This window comes from Neovison vison, chromosome 9 (assembly GCF_020171115.1).
Source record: "Neovison vison isolate M4711 chromosome 9, ASM_NN_V1, whole genome shotgun sequence".
Taxonomy (NCBI): domain Eukaryota; kingdom Metazoa; phylum Chordata; class Mammalia; order Carnivora; family Mustelidae; genus Neogale; species Neogale vison.
This window is the reverse complement of record NC_058099.1, coordinates 89,123,906-89,143,771: the sequence shown is the minus strand read 5'-3', so window position 1 is coordinate 89,143,771 and position 19,866 is coordinate 89,123,906. Positions and strand designations below refer to the sequence as shown.

The 19,866-nt window shown below is 43.2% G+C and overlaps 1 protein-coding gene across 2 annotated transcripts in view; it reads right to left on the bottom strand.

Annotated features, from left to right (window-relative positions):
* The window catches only part of CEMIP2 (cell migration inducing hyaluronidase 2), an 86,629-nt gene that overhangs the window by 14,700 nt on the left and 52,063 nt on the right, over positions 1-19,866 (bottom strand). For both annotated transcript variants that reach the window (XM_044265911.1, XM_044265910.1), the window contains exons 13-19: positions 17,472-17,603; positions 16,107-16,142; positions 14,806-14,961; positions 11,863-12,040; positions 9,230-9,445; positions 5,802-6,010; positions 1,844-2,026 (exon numbers count right to left, since the gene is read on the bottom strand). In XM_044265911.1, the coding sequence (XP_044121846.1) occupies positions 1,844-2,026; positions 5,802-6,010; positions 9,230-9,445; positions 11,863-12,040; positions 14,806-14,961; positions 16,107-16,142; positions 17,472-17,603 (1,110 nt within the window). The remainder of the gene's footprint in view (positions 1-1,843; positions 2,027-5,801; positions 6,011-9,229; positions 9,446-11,862; positions 12,041-14,805; positions 14,962-16,106; positions 16,143-17,471; positions 17,604-19,866) is intronic.

Genomic DNA, 19,866 nt, shown 5'->3' with positions numbered 1-19,866 from the left:
TGATGTTTACCAAGAGCAGATGGGCCTGAGGTCCTTCTGTCTGTACTTCGGCCAAAATCAAGGGAAAGGAACAGTCCCCGCCCACTTGGAATTATCCTCCTGCTGCCAAGACGGATGGAAAAGTAACTTCCAGGCAACAGTCCAACATCTGTCAGCAAACCTAGTCTTTCTGAACCAAAGGAAGTCAAGACTGTAAAGCATCTGATCCAATGTGATTGATTACTGGAGATCACGAATTCATATTTTAATACGCAGTCAGTGAACAACGAAAAGTTGCAGTTCTGAGGTAAAAAAATCAGCCATTGTCCTAACATCAACACTTTTAACATTCATCTGTCAGGAATGAAAGGGACCTAATTAGGCTTGGGCCTTTTGACACACAATTAAAAAAATTTTTTTTAAATTTAAAATTTAAAAAAATGAATACAATTAAAAATCAACAAAAGGAATAGAATTAAAAAGAATTAGAACCTCGAAGGTTGAGGGATTCTAAAAATACCAGAATGGAAAAAAAAAAAATATTTCCCAGTTAATCATTCATCATTTGTGATCTCCAGACCATCCTCACAAATTGGGGTGCTCCATTTATTTCTGTGGAAAATCAACAGGGACTGTGGAAGTTCTGTCATCTGCAGAATAAAAGTCCAAGTAGGTTGTCTTAAGTCTTACTAAGAACTGAAAATCAGCGACAATTATGATAAGAAAAGACTTCAGCAGGTCACACGGGCTGCTGGAGGGAGCCCTAGAGGGCAAATGAGGGGCATCTTCTTCAAAAACTAACAAGCCACTAACAGAACCCCCACCTCACGCCCCCGTCTCCCCATTCTGAACTTTCATCTTTCCCCCAAACATGCCATGCCGCGTTCTTCCATGCCTCCATGCACCTCTCCACGCTGCTCCTGGGGACACCTGACCCCTCTCTTTTTCCATCTCTCCCTACTCATTCCTCAGGAGTTAGCCCCAGTGTCATCCTCTTGGGAGGTCACTGGGCATCCCAGGCTGAGCTTTTGGGTGACCTCAGAAAGCACCCTGAAAACCCCACTATAGGAATCGCAGCATTTAAACCTCTAGTTCGCTAATGACTTGCTTTACAAGCCCACGTCCTTGATTCAGCGGACAGCGAATTTGCCTAAGAAATGGCTCTTCGTCACATGAGTATCTTAATGGCACCTAGACGATGGCATATGTGATGGGAATGTCAGCTTCAGGGATGGACACTGAAGGAGCATGCTACTTGCTGGAAGAGTACAGGAGATCGAGCCTACCATAACCCAAAGGCTGAGAGACTGTAACTGGATAAAGGCAGACAAAGCCAACAGGACCCCGGGTGAACAGGATTAGAATTAAAAAGTGGAAAGACGCAGCCTAGAGAAAGTTGAAAGCAAACATGCCATGGTTACACAGTGGTTTGGGTGTTGGTTGTTTTTTTAAACTCAAGGTCAACTTGAGAGATCACCTTAAAGGAAGAAAAAAACGAGCTCTCCCTGAAATATGAACTCTAGCCCACGTAAATAATCATCTTAAGGGTTGCCACAGAAAAAAAAAATTATTTTAATTTTCAATTGGGCCTACTAGTTCTTTATTGACAAGGGTAATTTTCCTCTCCAAATTGCCTTAATAGGTATACGGCAAACATCTCCATCCGATTCCTGCTGCCAACTGTAATTACGAGTCATTCTACGTCTCTAAACCTCTAATAGTGATGAGCGGAGAATTACCCACATCGGCTGCGTTTCTAAACAGCCGTCCCATCCCAACCTATTCTTAGTTAGGCTGAAGAATAGTAATTTCACCATTAAAGAAAAATAGCAATAATTCTCATTCACTGGTTGTGCCCAATTACCCCGTGTTGGAGTCAAAATAGAATTTCCGCTCCGACTGCTTCCGCTGCAGCTCTTCCAGCGAGTGCACGGGCTCGTACTCCTCCATTCTGGATAACGAGCCGTTATGGCGCTGTAAAAAGCCGAAGGTGACCTGAAAACTTGTGTTTGATGGATAGCAGAGGCCAACTCGAATCCAGTCATTCCTATAAAGGAGAGACAATAAAACAATGAATCCACACTTGAGTCTGCGTATTTTGAATACTATAGCATTTGTAAAGTTCCGCCGTGATTCTTCTCTGCCTTAAATTTCTGCTGTGGGGATGCCTGGGTGGCTCAGTGGGCTAAAGCCTCTGCCTTCCGCTCAGGTCATGATCCCGGGGTCCTAGGATCGAGTCCCGCATCAGGCTCTCTGCTCAGCAGGGAGTCTGCTTCCCTGTCTCTCTGTCTGCCTCTCTGCCTACTTGTGATCTCTGAGCCAAAGGCAGACACTTTAACCCACTGAGCCACCGAGGCACCCCTATTTCTGTTTATTTTATTTATTTATAAGTAATCCCTACACCCAAAGTGGGGCTCAAACTCACAATCCTGAGATCAGGAGTTGCACGCTCCAACCTTCTAAGCCAGCCAGATGCCCCTCCAAAGAATTTTTTTGTTCATAAATATTTTTTTTTCTTTTATGATTGCATTAGGATAAATAGTTAGTGGTAAAACTTTTGGCTATAAAGGCATATGTGCTTTTATTTTTTTATTTTATTTTTTTAAAGATTTTATTTATTTATTTGACAGAGAGAGATCACAAGTAGGCAGAGAGGCAGGTAGACAGAGAAAGAGGAGGAAGCAGGCTCCCTGCTGAGCAGAGAGCCCGATGCGGGGCTCGATCCCAGGACCCTGAGATCATGACCTGAGCCGAAGGCAGCAGCTTAACCCACTGAGCCACCCAGGCGCCCGCATATGTGTGTTTAAAACTTCCGATGCATACTACCAAATTGCTGTGGTTGTTTTTTTTTTTCCCCTTAGGTAATATTCTGTTTTTAGATATAAAATCAACACTTTCCGGAAACCATTAAATCATTTGCTGTTTGAAGGTATTTTGTAAGTTGTGGTAAAATATACATAACCAAAAATTTATCTTTTTATCCATTTTTAACTCCACAGTTCAGTGGCATTAAGTACATTCGCAGGGTTCTACAATTACCACCACTCTTCCAACGAATTTTTAAAAATAATATGTAACGAGGCCTTAAAATTATTCATACAGGTTTTACCAGTAATCCCATTAAAGAATAATTAGGAACATAGACCAGGAAAGATGCTCTAAGCTGTATCATTTATAATAGCATGAAGGGTGTGTCAAGGGGTTGGCAGAAGAAAAAGAAGGTACATGCTCATGGAGAAAGAGAGCAGTCAAGTAAATTCTGGTATATTTATATGCTCCAAAAACACAAGGGTGGACGGGTGCCTGAGTGGCTCAGTGGGTTAAAGCTTCTGCCTTCGGCTCAGGTCATGATCTCAGGGTCTTGGGATCGAGCCCCGCATCGGGCTCTCTGCTCAGCAGGGAGCCCACTTCGCCCTCTCTCTCTGCCTGCCTCTCTGCCTACTTGTGATCTCTGTCTGTCAAATAAATGAATAAAATCTTAAAAAAAAAAAAAAAAAACGAGGTGGAGAGAGGGGAGAATACTACATTTATAACGCCTCACTCTGATTAGAAGAATTATAGGTTATTTCCATTTTCTTTATATTTTTCTCTATCTTCCTTATTTTGTTTAGTGAATAAGCACAGCTCTTACCATTTTATTTTTTAAAGATTTTATTTATTTATTTGAGAGAGAGACGGTGAGAGAGAGCATGAACAAAGAGGAGGTCAGAGGGAGAAGCAGACTCCCCGTGGAGCTGGGAGCCCAATGCGGGACTCGATCCCGGGACTCCGGGATCATGACCTGAGCCGAAGGCAGTCGTCCAACCGACTGAGCCACCCAGGCGTCCCAGCTCTTACCATTTTTAAAGTATTATTCGTAGACATGGCATTATGACAAAACCTATGACTGTTCTATCATCACATCAAATTTGGGGAAAAACACTGTCCATCTCTTCCTCCTGCCTCTGCCCATGATGTAATTTTTATACACTTTGAGCTACTTAGGCTAGGAAAGTCTGACTGAACTTCAAAAGCCCAAGCAGATTTTTGAAACTTCTGGGTTCGGCCTTATTTCACTTTAAAAGATTTTTACTCTAAAAGATCTTTTCCCGCTCGGTGCTTGTTCAGAAGTTACACGGGATCCCCACAGAACCCTGCGTATCCTTTGCTTGTAATCTCTCACATCAAATTCACACGCTGCCGGATACCAGTCTTCCCATTCCTGGTCACTCTGACTTTCCCCATGGTCCCCTCTGACCGTCGCTGTTTCCTTCTCTGCCTTCTCCACAGCTCGCTCCGGAGACTGGCCACACAGGATTGGCTTTTAGAGACCTCACCCTGGACACAGTGCGAACAAGGACTGGAGGCGGGGAGATCACGTAGGATCCAGGTGAGAGAGGATAATGGTCTGAACTCAGCCGCAAGCAGTGTGGGTGGAAAGAAGTGGAGAGACTCGCACAGCGCTAAGGAGATGCGACCGACAGGCTCTGGTCGCTGACGGGTTAGGACGAAGAAAAGAAGCGTCAGTGTGACGAGACCTGGGATTTTGGCCTGGGGCTGACTCCGTGGGCAGGGGTGCGATTCTCCAGCAAAGGCACAGAGAAACAGCAGCAAGTGTTAGGGGGAAACCGTCATGGTCTGCTTTAGAGCAGGTGCTGAGGCCCTAACGTCTCAGAAGAAGGGCATCCGCTGATAGGTCACAGACCCTTGGAAGTGACCTACACAGAGCCGAAGTCCTACACATTATAGGCCACCTCTGTTCATCTCAAGTGGGTGTTTTTTTGTTTTCTTTTCCTTTTTTTTTTTTTTTTTTTCCTTCAAGTGGGTGTTTTAAGAGAGGCCATTTGAATTTTTCCAACACCTATCCGAGTAGTCTCATGGACTCCCCTGGGGTCACCATCACCCGCAACTAGACTGGTCACCTCTGCCTCTCAAAACAGTCCCATGCCTCCTTGCCAGGGTCATCTGTCACTTGCCCTGACACACCCCATGCTCCCATCGCACTGAATCCATCCGTCCCTGAGCAGAGCCAGCCCGTTCTCAACGGCATTGCTTTTCTACCAAGACTGAGCCCTTACTATCACTTCTTCTGGGCAGCCCGGCCAGGCCCCGGTAGGCCCTGGTGGGCCCCGGTGGCAGCATTTCGGCTCTATCCCGTGTCCACTAAAAATAGCACTGGGTTGTCAACCCACTTACAATTTTTTTCTACCTGGACAACAGGAGCTCCTGAAAGGCAAGAGCTTTTCTCGCTCATCTTTAGGTCAGCGGGCACACAGAAAACACTTGCATACGTTGATGGAAAAACAGAGCCTTTGATTGGAAGTAATGTTATTAGGACGGACAACTGAAATCCAGAAGGGACAGAAAGATGCCTTCCAGCAGGGGTGGTGGGCGCCTGGGATTCACGTCTGGCTCTTTCCCCTCTCGCCTGTAGCTGATGTTAATTGTCAGTCACGCCTCTCTCTTCTGTCAGATCTAAAGTGGGCCTCAAACATCTTTGCACTTTCTAGATAACCAAGAGCTCCGCTGGAACGTCCAACACAACTTCGTCCCCTCCCAGCGACGGGGAATTAAGAGCATTCGGCAGGCTGTAGTAAAACCTCTTGTGAGGCTGCACACAATAGCTCAACCACAGACAAAAGAGAAATGTTTTTAACATGATTGGGTCCTGTCGATCTGTGAAACTGCTTAATTGTGTCCACAAGACAGATACAGCCTCCGCCTAAGAACGAAGTACGTGAAAACTGGCATTCTTGCCCTGCTCCCAGAGCAATACGGTCTGGTCTGTCCCCAGGAAATGACGCCTGGCTCCGCTATGGGAAGTAACAGTAATGGAGACGTACTTGTTGAAGTTTATGAGGTAGAGAAAAGCAGTCCTCGGTGCCGGCCCGTTCCAGTGGATGGTGTAGCCCTTCTCCAGCATGATCACCGGCTGGTACTGAGGAAAGGCAGCCTTCTGGTTAATGCCCCGGAGCACCATAGGGTAGGAGGGGTACTCATCTCGTGCGATGGTCATAGTCAGATTCTGGGTGCTCCACGTCTGCACGTAAACCTTCGGAAAGCAATCAAGAAGTAAAGGGGAGAAGACTCTTAACCACAGAGAACGTGCTGGTAGTCCCCGGAGGGGAGGTGGGGGGCAGGGCGAGCCGGGCGAAATACGGACTGGGGATTCAGGAGCACAGTGAACCGTGATGAGCACTGAGCCACGTGTAGAATTGTTGACTCACTACCTCACACACCTAAGACTAACTGAACACTCTATGTTAACTGAACTGGAATTAAAATTAAAAACTTAAGGGGCACCTGGGTGGCTCGGGTCACGGTCTCGGGGTCCTGGGATCCAGTCCCATGTAGGGCTCCCTGCTCAGTGGGGAGTCTGCTTCTCCCTCTCCCTCTCTCCCTCCCCTCCAACTCGTGCTCTCTTTCAAATAAATAAAAATCTTGCAAAAAAAATTAAAACGTAATGAATTTTTTATAAAAAGAATTAAAGAGCAGAGGACGAAAGCTCAGATAACCTAAACAAACATTTTCCAGCACAAAGTTCAGAGTCCCTCCTTCCAGAACAGAGGTTCTGTGACCTAAGCCAGACTCAATGAATAGTAGCCAACTTCATCCTAAGTTATACTTAAAACGAAGCCGACTTAAGCGGCAATGGTAAAAACAGACCAAGCATTCCGCTAGCCAAGACCTTCATCATCCGTTCCTCCGCCACAGGCCGGCTGATTCATCAGAACATAAAACCTCTGTGGCTTACACAGCTTGTCAAAGAAATACCTCAGTCGGAAGAACACACATACAAAGACTCCGTAAATTAATGTGAAAACTGATACCTACCAGTCAATCTGAAAGCCTTTCCTCTAAAACAAGAGATGGAAAACTGAAATATCTTAGAGCTTTGGTTTTCAATTTTCCATGACCTACATCAGCCCAAGAAGTCATTTTTCACCCATTCAAAAATAAATAAATAAAATAAAAGCTATAAAGGACTTTGCAAAAACTGGAAAAAAATACATTCAACAGAGACAAATTTAAAAATCCTGAATTCATTCCAGTGGCTGTGCCCCTTGCTGTGCCAAAACGAAACCTTCTCCAAAGACATCCTCCAAAGAACACACCTCAGAACGATTTCCTAAAACAAATCACTATCCCATAACGGAACTCTCCAGGAGGATTAAAACGTTTGCTGGAAACAGAATTTAATCCACAATAGTTCTCTATTTTTCTTCCTGTCAGTTCTATGGTTCTGTCCATATTGATTCCTCATGCATACAACCTGTGAGCCAGAAACGCTCCCAAATCTCAGTCATGTCTGACTATTTCAGTATAGTAACACTCTTCTTTACGACACCCCTTGAAGATTTAAAATAACGATAGGAAACATATCGTTTGAGACTACCAATGGTCTTCATTTATATATATTTATTTAGTATATATTGACTTAGTATTTTATACTTATTTAGTATTTATTTGTAAAAATTATAATAGTATTTTTATAAAAATCATATTATAAAAATCATAATATATTATTAAAATAAAAAGTATAAAAATGTTATAAAAATATTTATATTTATTTAGTATATATTTATTTAGTGTTTATTTTGTACTATATATTATATTATAGTTACTACACAAACATAATATACTTATTTTTAAAAATGTTTATATTTAACCTAAACTTATTATATAGATTATACAAATATAGAATGTATAATTTCAAATATACATTAAAATAACAGTATAATTTTAGAACTAGGTTATAACATAAAAAAAAGATTATATACAATAGGATACATATAATAGACATATCAAAATCAATCTCCTGCCTTCTTCCAAATCCAGGAAGGACGGGAAGTGACACATGTAACTTTTTTTTTTTTTTTCCAAGATTTTATTTATTTATTTGAGAGAGAGAGGGAGGAAGAGAGCACAAACAAGGGGAGCAGCAGAGGCAAAGGGAGAAGCAGACTCCCCCCTGAGCAGGAAATCCGGTAAAGGGACTCGATCCCAAGACCCTGGGACACTGAACCGACTGAGTCACCCAGGCGCCCCTGTAACTTAAATTCGCCTTACATTTTCACCTTTCTTCCTGAGCCCCTTTAACCCATGCGTTAGCAAAGAGCTAAAATATATTCACAAATAGCCGAACAATTATTATTCCGTCTTGAAATCCAGGTGCTTCTACCTTTTTGCCTAAAAACATACAGTCTTATTTTGTTTCTACCTTTGACCGAAAAACATACAGTCTAAACATTACCTAAGTAACAGCAAATGGCTGCAGATCCGGGCTCCCAGCCCAAATCTCAAATTCTCAGGAGAAAATTTCTGACTTGTGGTCCTACCATTCCTAGAACCTCCTAGGAAGCATTAGATGACTTACTTCTTTCTTCGTCCTCCAATAAAAATTGAATTACTACTCTGCCTTGTAAGACAGGAGGATTAGATTCACATTCTCGAATACATTTGAAATCCAAAGGGTTGACGGGCACATTTATAATAATTTTCTATTTCACTGGTGAGTACATACCACCCTCAGACATACACCCATGAAATTCAACTAAACTGTAGCTACAGAAAAGAGCTAAAAGCTTTTTGGTTTTGTTTTATTTTAATTCTAGAATTTCTACAGCATCCGAGGTTAACTTAGTTTTAGCAGGCAATTCTGATTAAGAGTAAGATGAAAGGAAAAAGAAACTACATTTCAAACTACATTATTTTCTTCTCTATTATAGTTAATTCTCCATTTTTTCCCTTGTTTTCCCCAGAACTTAGGCAAGAATAACATATTTTTTTTCCTTATGGGAATAAAAAATCCCACAACAAAGAAGCTAATACTCCTTTAAAATTAAGCCAGAAAACTTCCTCCAATCTTTATCCCCCCTGCCTAATTCTCTAATTTAGCAGAGATAATGACCCTCAAAGCCAAGAATAAATCCCCCTTTCAGTGAGCACAGCGGCAGCATGGCAAGAAAACCCAGCCTAAGACTTAGGAAGTATAGGTTCTCACCCCAACGGTATCCCAAGCATATTTAACCAAAGGCAAATCATCCTACCACTCTTGGACCCACTTGTTGAATTGCTCTGAAGGAGGAGAACTTGAAATAAAATTACATGAGTCCCTGATCCCTTATGATTTTTTTTTTCTTTTTTCCTAAAGAAAAATCATCCTTTGGAAAGGATCAATGACACTGCAGAGCAGGAGAGCCCTCCTCCCAGAAGAGACGCTGTCGGCAGCGGGGTTGGAGTTCAGGCATCACAGTGCACAACGGCTCACCTGGGCGTAGTTCCCGCTGCAGACCACCGCGTTCCATTTGGTAATGTTCACACAGCTTGGGTGGCGGATCAGGTAGTTGTCCATTCTTCCCACATAAGCATCCTTGTAGCCTGTCACGGAGCCATCGATGTCGTGGAATATGGAGTTCTTGTCACCATCCAGCTCACAGTCTTCAAACCAGGGGCCAGGCTTTCCAAAGAAGACGTTCAGAGAGACCTGTCGGCAGGGAAAAACCAGGACATCACCATGGGAAGGCTTCTACCGTCCTGGCCGGTGTCCCCTGCGAACACCCAAAGGTATATCCGTTTCAACTGCTTCAAGGTTAGAGCAGCCGAGAGTCCCAGTTCACAGATGTCAACGATGGCACCCAATCAGTCAAAGTGTTCAGTTAATTATGACATGGTTGGGCAAAAAAAAAAAAAAGAAAGAAAAAAGTCACAGAGCCTTGTGGAGGTCAGGTAGCTAATGTTGGTCTTTTCCAAAAAGAATTACCTGCTCTCTTAACCTTGGTAAGAGAATCAGAACAGTCATGGGAAGGGGGAAACACGCAGTCACGTATATTTGTTAAGAATTACTCTGGGTGGCTCAGTGGCATAAAGCCCCTGCCTTCGGCTCAGGTCATGATCCCAGGGTCCTGGGATCGAGCCCCACATCGGGCTCTCTGCTCAGTAGGGAGCCTGCTTCCTCCTCTCTCTCCCTGCCTGCCTCTCTGACCACTTGTGATCTCTGTCAAATAAATAAAAATCTTTAAAAAAAAAAAAAAAAAAGAAAGAATTATAAACTTCACACTTAAGGTGTGTGCATTTCCCTGCCTGCTAATTATACCTCAATTAAATATAAATTCCATCTTCTGAGCTAGCTCATCATTTTATTTTTACATTCTCCCCAACATCAACCAAACCCAGCTCAGTCGTTTTCATGTCAGGTAGAGTTAATTTAAGGCTTTTATTAAACAGCTGCAAAGCAGGCTGCAGGTGACCTGTTTTATAGTCTTTAGCTACTTATTAGTGGTAAATTATTCCCACTACGCAAGCCTCGCAGATACACCTCAAAAATGCTTTTATGTACTCATTACCCTCAGATGTTGTAAAATCAACTGAACATCTAAGTAATAGGCAACTCAATGAAAAATCAGTGATGTTTGGGACAAGTGACTCTAAATTCTTACTTGTAGGACCTTTTTCCCCATTTCCCTTGTACCTTCTGTGGTTAAATCTAGGAGACGTTTAGGACACATTTCCCACCTCTTCAGGGAGAATAAAATTGGCACTGTTCCCTTTGCAAACTGTTCCCTGGGCACCAGCACCGTCAGACTCCCAGGCTGATGACCACTACCTTGAAGAGCAGGGATGTGAGAACTTGGGAACTCCACAGCCAATGTAACACTCAGTGAGCTATTTTTCAGAATGAGTGTGTCAGAGGTCACTAGAAGTCTGTGTGTGGAAAGGTCTGTGTGGGCAGTAAGTGAACACCCCACCTCCACCCTAGCTGTTCCAAGGACTGTCCTACTTATTTATGTGGGAAATGATCTGCTAGTGTAGCCTTCCCTCTTACCCTGGAGTCATAGGGCCTAAGAGAGAACCAGCCAACGAAGCTGGCATCCCAATTTGGACCTGGGCTCCTGTTTCATGCCTCAGCCATTCTGGAAAACTGGATACAGACTCTGGTCAAACTATCCCATGTTCTTTTTTTTTTTCCCCCCAAAGATTTTAATTATTTGACAGAGATCACAAGCAGGCAGAGAGAGAGGAGGAAGCAGGCTCCCCGCTGAGCAGAGAGCCCCGATGCAGGGCTCGATTCCAGGACCCTGAGATCAGGACATGAGCTGAATGCCCAGGCTAAATCCACTGAGCCACCCAGGTGCCCCTCCCATGTTCTATTTCAAGCTAGGCAACTGCAGAGTCTGCCTGTGGACAAAAATGAGAGAAATATGAGCCACTTCCCCGTTATAGCCATTTGTGGGAGCGGTGAGTGAGGAGAGACTCTCATCCCCCCAGTACCACAGCCATCTTGGAACAGGCAAGATGGCGGAGGGCAAGGTATATAATCAGACTGTCCTGTGTGCTCGGGCTCCAGAGGGCACGGATGAAAGTACGAAGAAAACAATCTCTGTGGGCTACTGTCCTGTAAACAATTACTTCTCAGTCTTCTCGGCAGTCTTCATAGAAACCTCCCAAGAGTTTGTACCTGTATCTGTCTTATACCATCCCAGTACTCCTCTTCTTTCCCATCCTTCTATCCTTTGGTTCTCCAGAAGAACAAGCCCCAGACAAGTAAAATACCAGGCACAAGTCAATTCTCCTCATAGATGATCACAATGAACTTCCCCAAATCCTAGATCCTGGTGCTCCTCTAACACGCTCCCATCCCCCCATGCCGTGTCATCCCTTTAAGCCGTGGTCCCTTCCGAGGTATTACGTGAAGGTCAAAAATACCTCAGCTCACATGGGACGTCTGTTCTCACCTTGAACCCGATGGAACAGTGTGCATGGAATTAGAGTCTTTCCTGCATCTACTTCTCCTCCTAGTTGTAAAGACTCATCACGAATACTTGGTGTTTTTGTCTTTGGGAATGATCTATCCCCCACCCTCCCACCATGGTCACTGCACAGATACCATAAGGACATACTTACATGTGGACCAAACTTCACGAGGGAGATGTTATTCCTGGGGGTTATCTGCCAGGGATTCTTCATAAGGAAGCCAATAGCGCTGGTGTACCTATCTGGCGTGGGCACGTATTTTTTGAAGGTACACCTGGTTAGATGAATGGGCCCGTCATAAATCTGAAAACCTCTGATGGGGAACGTCCTGTTGAAACATAAGATTTTGTTTAATGCACACGGACTCCTCCCTTCACTCACATGTTTGTTTGTTTGTTTTTAAAAGATTTTATTTATTTATTTGACAGAGATCACAAGTAGACAGAGCAGCAGTTGGGGGGGGGGCAGGCTCCCCACTGAGCAGAGAGCCCGATGCGGGCCTGGATCCCAGGACCCTGGGATCATGATCTGAGCTGAAGGCAGAAGCTTTAACCCACTGAACCACCCTGAGGCGCCCCGTCACATGTTTGTTTTATAAACACTGTTCAATCTCCTGGACGCGCTAAGTACAATTCTAGGATCCAGTGGAACCAAGAGACGATCCCTGCTCGAATGAAATGCATACTGCAGTGGAAGAGGCAAAGAGAAAAACAAAAGGTAATTTCAGATAGTAAGTGTTGTGGGGGCAGCAACACACGGTACTACGACCGATTGGGGTGAGAGATGTGCTGTTTGGGACAGAATGGAGGCCTCTCTGAATGTGACATTTCCCGCTTGAATCAACCCAGTGAAGACCTTTTATTTGGGAACTCATACACTTCCCCTTTGGTTCCAAAATCTCTGGCAAGAGAACAAAAGACAAATCTGTAGCTTTCACAGAGAGAACCTCCTTTCAAGCCACTAAATGACAGTAATAAAATGAAATGATATGCTTGAAAGTATAAAAGTGTAAATTCTTAAGGCTTACTATGTCAGAGGGGCTGGCTAGAGTGGGAAATTCGGTTTATTCATTTTCCTCCCTTCTCTTCAAACACAAGCCCCTTAACCTACTAATCATGTATCATTAATCATAATTAAGGTACAAAACCCATAATATTCTGGATCCCTTAGGTGTCTACTCTGTTAAAGTTCTTTAATGGCACTGCCGAGGACTTCTACAGCAACTCTAGTTTACAACTTGGCAGCGTTTTACTGCAAAAGCCTACATGCTAGCAAGGAAACGAAATCACCTGGCTAAAAAAACTATGCATTTCTGAGGAGAAATCCCCAAATGGTTCTCTCACATAGAAAAAGTTGTCAAGAGACAATAAAACAAAGCCTGGATCCAGGGACCAAGGAGGAGTCTTTGTTTTGGAAAAGCCTCCTTCGCAAAGAAGCAGTGAGCATTTTGAGATGAAACCGGGGGCCACATAACGTATATATGATTCTTGAGTCGGTATTTTGCACACCTGAAACGTACTACTTTAAGTCAACTATACTTCAGTTAGAAACAGAGAGAGAGACAAGAAAAGAAGAAGAAACTGAAAGCTTCATAAAATAAAAAAGGACGGAGCTGGCCACCCTCATACTGTCACCAAACACCAACAGCTATTTTTGGTGACACGTCAGAAGAGACGGGTACAGCTTAGAACACTCCGACAGGCATGGACCGTGCGGAAGGCCGAGTCACGGGATCCGAATCCCACCCCAGCCACGTTCAGTAAGCTTCTCATTTATAAAGCAGGATAACGACAGGACCTACCTCACTGGGCTTTGCAAGGTTTAAGCAGAGAATGGAGTACTTAGAACGGGACCTGACACACTATCAGCATTTAATAAATGTTAGCTATTAAATATCCAAGAAGTTTCTTTCCCAGTGGCTTCCACACAGTCTGGCCAACAGGAGTGCTAGACAGAGCGAAGCTTATAATGGCACACAAGACTTCCCAACGACCAGGGGTGCCTGGGTGGCTCAGTGGGTTAAGCCTCTGCCTTTGGCTCGGGTCATGATCTCAGGGTCCTGGGATCGAGCCCCGCATCGGGCTCTCTGCTTGGCGGGGGAGCCTGCTTCCTCCTCTCTCTCTGCCTACTTGTGATCTCTCTCTGTCAAATAAATAAATAAAATCTTTGAAAAAAAAAAGAAGACTTCCCCAACGACCAGCACAGGGGGAGTGGAAGCAAGCTCACTCTTTGCCAGAAGCTAGTAAAGTCCATTTGGCCCTCAAAGCCAAGCAGCCTGTTGGGCCCATCCCCCTGACCTGTCCTAGCCCAATGACCACCTATGGTGCACAACTTTAAGGAGACTGCTGCTTGATAACTTCTGACAGTAGCTCTAATGTGAGACCTTTAGAACATGACGTTTTCTCTATTTTTCTCACGAGGAAAACAAGGACGATTCCAAACGGTGTCTCAGAACCAAGGTATGGATTAATTAGTTAGTAGCTCCCCTAAAAGCTCCAAAGAATCATTCTGGGGTAAGTACTATTTTAATGACTCTGTGATTATTTTGACAGAAAACATGCCAAGAGTCTCCTCCATGCAGCTGAAACCCTCGTAATTACAGGGGCCGTGGTCAGGGCTTGAGTCAGCTTTGGCAACTGCCCACTCTTATTTTCTAGGACTCTTTGCAATAGGTTATTTCCTTTTTCCAGTGGCTATTTCTGCAAACCAACCTCACAGATTGAGGCAAAAGTGACCTCATGTCATAGTTTACAGCTTGGCCAACTTTCTGTGGCTCAAGAAAGAAGAAAACAAAAAAATCAGCAGCTTTTATCAGGCCATGTAAGGAATGAAAAAGGAGATCGCTTCCTTCGTTTAAACAATTGATAATGAAATCTATAAAGCGTTCGATCGTTAATACTCCAGAATTCCAGAAGATACTATACACAACTATAATAGCAAGAACACCAAAAATAATAGTAGTGGTAATTAGATAAGGTGGGAAGAGCGGCATGGTGGGAACCAGTCCACCCAGGATTACTACAGAAGCTTCCGTAAGGGTTGGGTTTTATTTGTTGTTCAGATATAACCATCCGCTGATAAAGCAATGCTTACCTGTTCCGAGGCAGGGTCCGGGGCTTCTGGTCGATCCCTCCAATGCCCACATACTTGTTCTGACCACCCTGGAAGCCGTAATTCCTGCTCTCCCCAACAAAGAGAGACTCGGATACCTCCTGGCTAGAGCCTTCATCACTTGGGAAGCTTCCATCGCTGTGAAAATGAGCATAAACATTACCCTCCCCCTTCCAGGAGATTTAAATTGACGCTCAGATAAATAGCGGGGGATGCCTGGGTGGCTCCGTTGGTTAGGCGTCTGCCTTCAGCTCAGACAATGACCTCAGGGTTCTGGGATCAAGTCCCCGTGTCAGGCTCCCTGCTCAATGGGGAGCCCGCTTCTCCCTCTGCCTGCTGCTCTCACATAAGTGGGCTCTCTCCTTGAGACAAATAAATAAATAAAATCATTTAAAAAAAAAAAAAGGCAAGTTACAGCTGAAAAAGCTAGTTTTCAAAGCAGCCAGGAGCTTTTTCAAATACCTATTATCAAGGCATCAAAAAGTCCTTCTAAACTGTGAGCATACCTCATAGAAATCAATACGTGGTTTGTGGAGTAAACAAACGGAATTGCATTTCATAGCAACGGTGGGTGAGTTTAGTCTCAAGCAACAGCACTGCACATGGGAGAATGAACCTGCCATGAATGTAACAGTTCGAGGGCAAGCATGTTCACGACAGCAGCCAAAATAACGGTCCCATAAAAAGTTCAGGTCTTAGAGATCACTGCAAAGTTAGACTGGCTTCGAAGAAAGAGGTTATTTAATATGATCCCAACTGTTATTTCCTTCTTCTCAAGTGTTTTCTTCCCTTGTTGTTTTCTTTAAAAGATTTCATTTATTTATTTGACAAAGAGAGAACACAAAAAGGGGGAATGACAGGCAGAGGGAGAGGGAGAGGCAGACTCCCTGCTGAGCAGAGAGCCTGATGTGGGACTCGATCCTAGGACCCTGGGATCATGACCTGAGCCAAAGGCAGATGCTTAACTGACTTGAGCCCCCCAGGCGTCCCTCAAGTGTTTTCTTCCAAACAAAAGATATGACGGGCCTACCTTTCTATGGAATTCCAGCTATATTAACCTCCAACTTTGGTACAAATGCTATTAATTAAGAAAAATGTGTTTTTGGCCCTCTAGTGGTATCAGGAAGTGGATGTTGTTTTGTTGTGGCCGTTGTTTTCTTTAGTGCTAATACAATAATAGAACACTCCTATTCCGATCAAGTAAAAACAAAAACAAATACCCAGGCTATTGTACCTTATAGCTTTAAAATAATCGATTAAGTATTTCCAAAGTGATTACAAACCTGGCAAAGGTCAGCCCTATTCCATTATCTGCAAATCTGTAAGAGAAGAGAATAAAAGAACATTTAATTTACCATCTCATGTAACAAGAGATCATTTCTCTCAGTATTCAAGTTTTAGGAAATCCAGAAGCTTCCAATACTGCTTACTCTCCAAGACCACAGAAAGCATCTTGCTTCCCAGCAGCTAAACGCACAGACTCCACAGAGAAGGTACCCAGTTCAAATCCTAGCTTTGCCAATTACTGGCTGCGGGAACCTGCGTGACCTTGCATGACCTTGGGCGAATGACTCGGCCTGACCCTCCCTCAGTTTGCTTACCTACAAGATGAAGCAATAACATAACCCTGCTCATCAGAGTTGATGAGGGCATGAAACATCCTAATTAATTCGACCCCTTTAGAACAGTGCCTGGCATAGAGGAAGCAGCCTGTCCGTGTGCGTTGTCACTGTTCTTTTCATAATTCTTTTTTAAACAATTAGATCATAACACCCTCTTCAAATTTTTCAACACTAATACCTAAGCTACTTCTACAGACTTCATACAAAATTAATTTTTTTGCACCATGAAAGTCAGAGGTGATGGTAAAATGCCAAGGAGCTAACATGAGTGCCAGCCAGAAAAAACATGTTTTTCTAGACTCTCGAACACCAACTCTTAGCTCAACGTACATCAAGACTTCTCCTAAAATTATAAAAATGGGAAAAAAGCAAGATGCTTACTGCCTCAAGTCATGTTAAGACATAAGTCAACAGACGTATTAAGGTGGAATTCACAAGTTCTGTTTTGAATGGCAGTGAAAGAGCATCAGGCAAACTTCTGAGTTTCCAAAAGCAAAGGAAAGAAATCCAGGTAGTTTCAAAATCTTTATTTAGCTCTCTGACATAGACCATGGTTGTTCTATCAAGTTAAAGCCCCAGTTTCTGCTCAATCTCATCAAAAAACTCCCGTGTCACCAGACAGGTTCAGTTCCAATAAAAGCAGCGGAATGAGACGATTCCAAACATTGGCAGTCTGCGAGCGTGAGCTTCCGTCCTCAGAGCTCACCCTGTCTATTAGGAACAATAATATGATTCCAGGGGCGCCTGGCTGGCCCAGGCAGAAGAGTATGCAACGCCTGATCTCAGGAGTGTGAGTTCCAGCCCCATATGGAGGGTGGAGATTACTAAAAACAAACATACTTTAAAATTAATATTAGTACTAATATTCGAAGTCCAGAAAGTCTCACTGTACTTCCAGTACCCTGGGTTTTGTTTTTTTTTTTTAATTTTTTCATAGACTTGAAAAATAAATACCCTGGAAAATAAATAATTAAATTCATGCATACATCAGTGTTATCAGACAACGACTTTGCAGAGAATACCTACGCTGAATTCTGAACGACAATGTCTCCCCCTCTGACCCAAGCTCCGTTGTCATTATTTTTAAAAGAAATGAGCCTGTCAATTAAAGCAGCGACACGTGGCTTTTCAGGGTCCGCATCTTGATGAGGCCTAAACCTTGGGGTTTAAAAAAAAAAAAAAAAAAAAAAGGAAGTTTTTTAAAAAAGCATTGGAAACCAACTATTTACAATTATAAGCTTAAGTGTCAAAAGGCAGGATTTATATTTGACCAAAACAAACAAAATCTTAAGGCACAACTTACAGACTCATTATTGGTATTTCAGATATTGAAAAAAAAATTTGTTTACTTACATAAGATTCAAGAGAACTACTTTCATAACTTCTTATTTTTATTTTTAAATCAACTTGTATTATAGACTGGGGTACTGCAGAACATTCTAAACACTAAAACCATTTCCAAACAAACAAACTCTCAGACCAGGAAATCTGGTAGGTTTTCACAAATTCTTAATCTACACGACACTAATATAAACATACTGAATAAATTCATCAGATATTTCCACATTCGTATATGCGAACTGGAATATTATGTGAGTTGTGTGCGGTGAAAATGTTTTAGGCACAGATAAAACTAGTTCAGGACCTTAAACGTGCCTATATTTAAGACAGATTGTATTTAATTAACTTATTCATTACAGAGACTGAATTTTACCTCTTTTATTCTTTTCCTTCCAGAACACTTACAAGGACTTTTTTTTTCCTTAAGGATTTTATGTATTTGTCAGAGAGAGAGCCTAAGCACCCAAGTAGGGGGAGTAGCAGGCAGAGGGAGAAGCAGGCTCCCCACTAATCAAGGAGCCCGGTGTGGGACTTGATCCCAGGACCCTGGGATCATGACCTGAACCAAAGACAGACACTTCATGACTGAGCCACCTGGGTGTCCTCACTTAACAAGGACCTTAATAAAAAGGTCAAATAATTGTAAAAAAAACCTGTCCCTTATAACAAATTGAATAAATAATTCCATAAGGTTACCTTTTTTTTTTTTTTTTAAAGATCATTTCTATCTTTATCTTACAAAGCTTGGGGACAGGGTGGTGGGGGGACAACTAGATAGCTTTTCAAAAACCAATTCAGCAGTTCAAGATTTTTTTTTTTAAAGATTTTATAGAGACAACAAGAGAGGGAACACAAGCAGGGGAGTGGGAGAGGGAGAAGCTCATTTCCCACCAAGCAGGGAGCCGGATGTGGGGCTCGATCCCAGGACCCTGGGATCATGACCTGAACTGAAGGCAGATGCTCAACGACTGAGCCACCCAGATGCCCCAGTTTGAGATTTTTAAACATGCAGTCAGCAAGGTATTTGCTGATGGTATTTGCTGATATGCCACTACCTTGGTTGCTGGCACACAGTAGGTGCTGTGATGGGAAAAGAAGCCAAAGGTCCTTAGGCATGGCTGAGCTTGGCACATTCAGAGACCAAGCAAGTTGGCTGGAAAGTAAACACCATGGAGCAGGGGCGCCTGGGTGGCTTAGTCACTTAAACGTCTACCTTCGGCTCAGGTCATGAACCCGGGGGGAACCTGGGATGGAGCCCCACAGGGAGCCCCCTTCTCCCTCTGCCTGCTGCTCCCCCTGCTTGTGCTCTCTCTATCTGTCAAATAAATAAATAAAATCTTAAAAAAAAAAAAAAAGAAAAAAGAAAGAAAAGAAAAGAAAAACAAAAAGCATGGGGCAGAGGATAGAGAGCTAAGCATGTGCCCAGCAAGGATACGGTTCTTTATTCTAAACGCAATGGGAAAAGCAGACCAGAGAATAATGGCTGTGAGGGCAGGGGGGAGCAGGATATAGGCAGGTGATGGCCAAAGGGCACAAAGTTTTAGTTATGCAAGATAAATTCTCATTTTTTTTAAGGCAAGCATGCGTACATGTGCTAAGACTGAGAAGGGCAGAGGGAGAGGAAGAGAATCTCAAGCAGTGTCCTCGCTCAGCAAGAGCCCCACACAAGGCTTGATCTCATGACCCTGAGATCATAACCTGAGCCAAAATCAAGTCAGACACTTAACCAACTGAGCCAGTCAGGTGCCCCTGTGCAAAATAAATAAATTCTAAGGATCTACCATACAACATCATGCCCACAGCTAATAATCCTCTATTGTGCACTTAACATTTGCTAAGAGTCTAAGATCTTAGGGTAAATTCTTGTACCACATATACATAAAAAATATTCTTAGGTTTTTAAAATCATAAAGGAGGTCCGAAAAGACTTTGGAAGGTGATGGCTAGGTCTATGACCCTGACGGTGGTGATGGTTTCTTGGGTGGACACCTATCCCCAAACTCCCTGACTTGTATACATTAAGTAGGCTCAGTTACATGCTAATAAATAAATAAAGTAGGTGGATAAACAGAAAGACAGA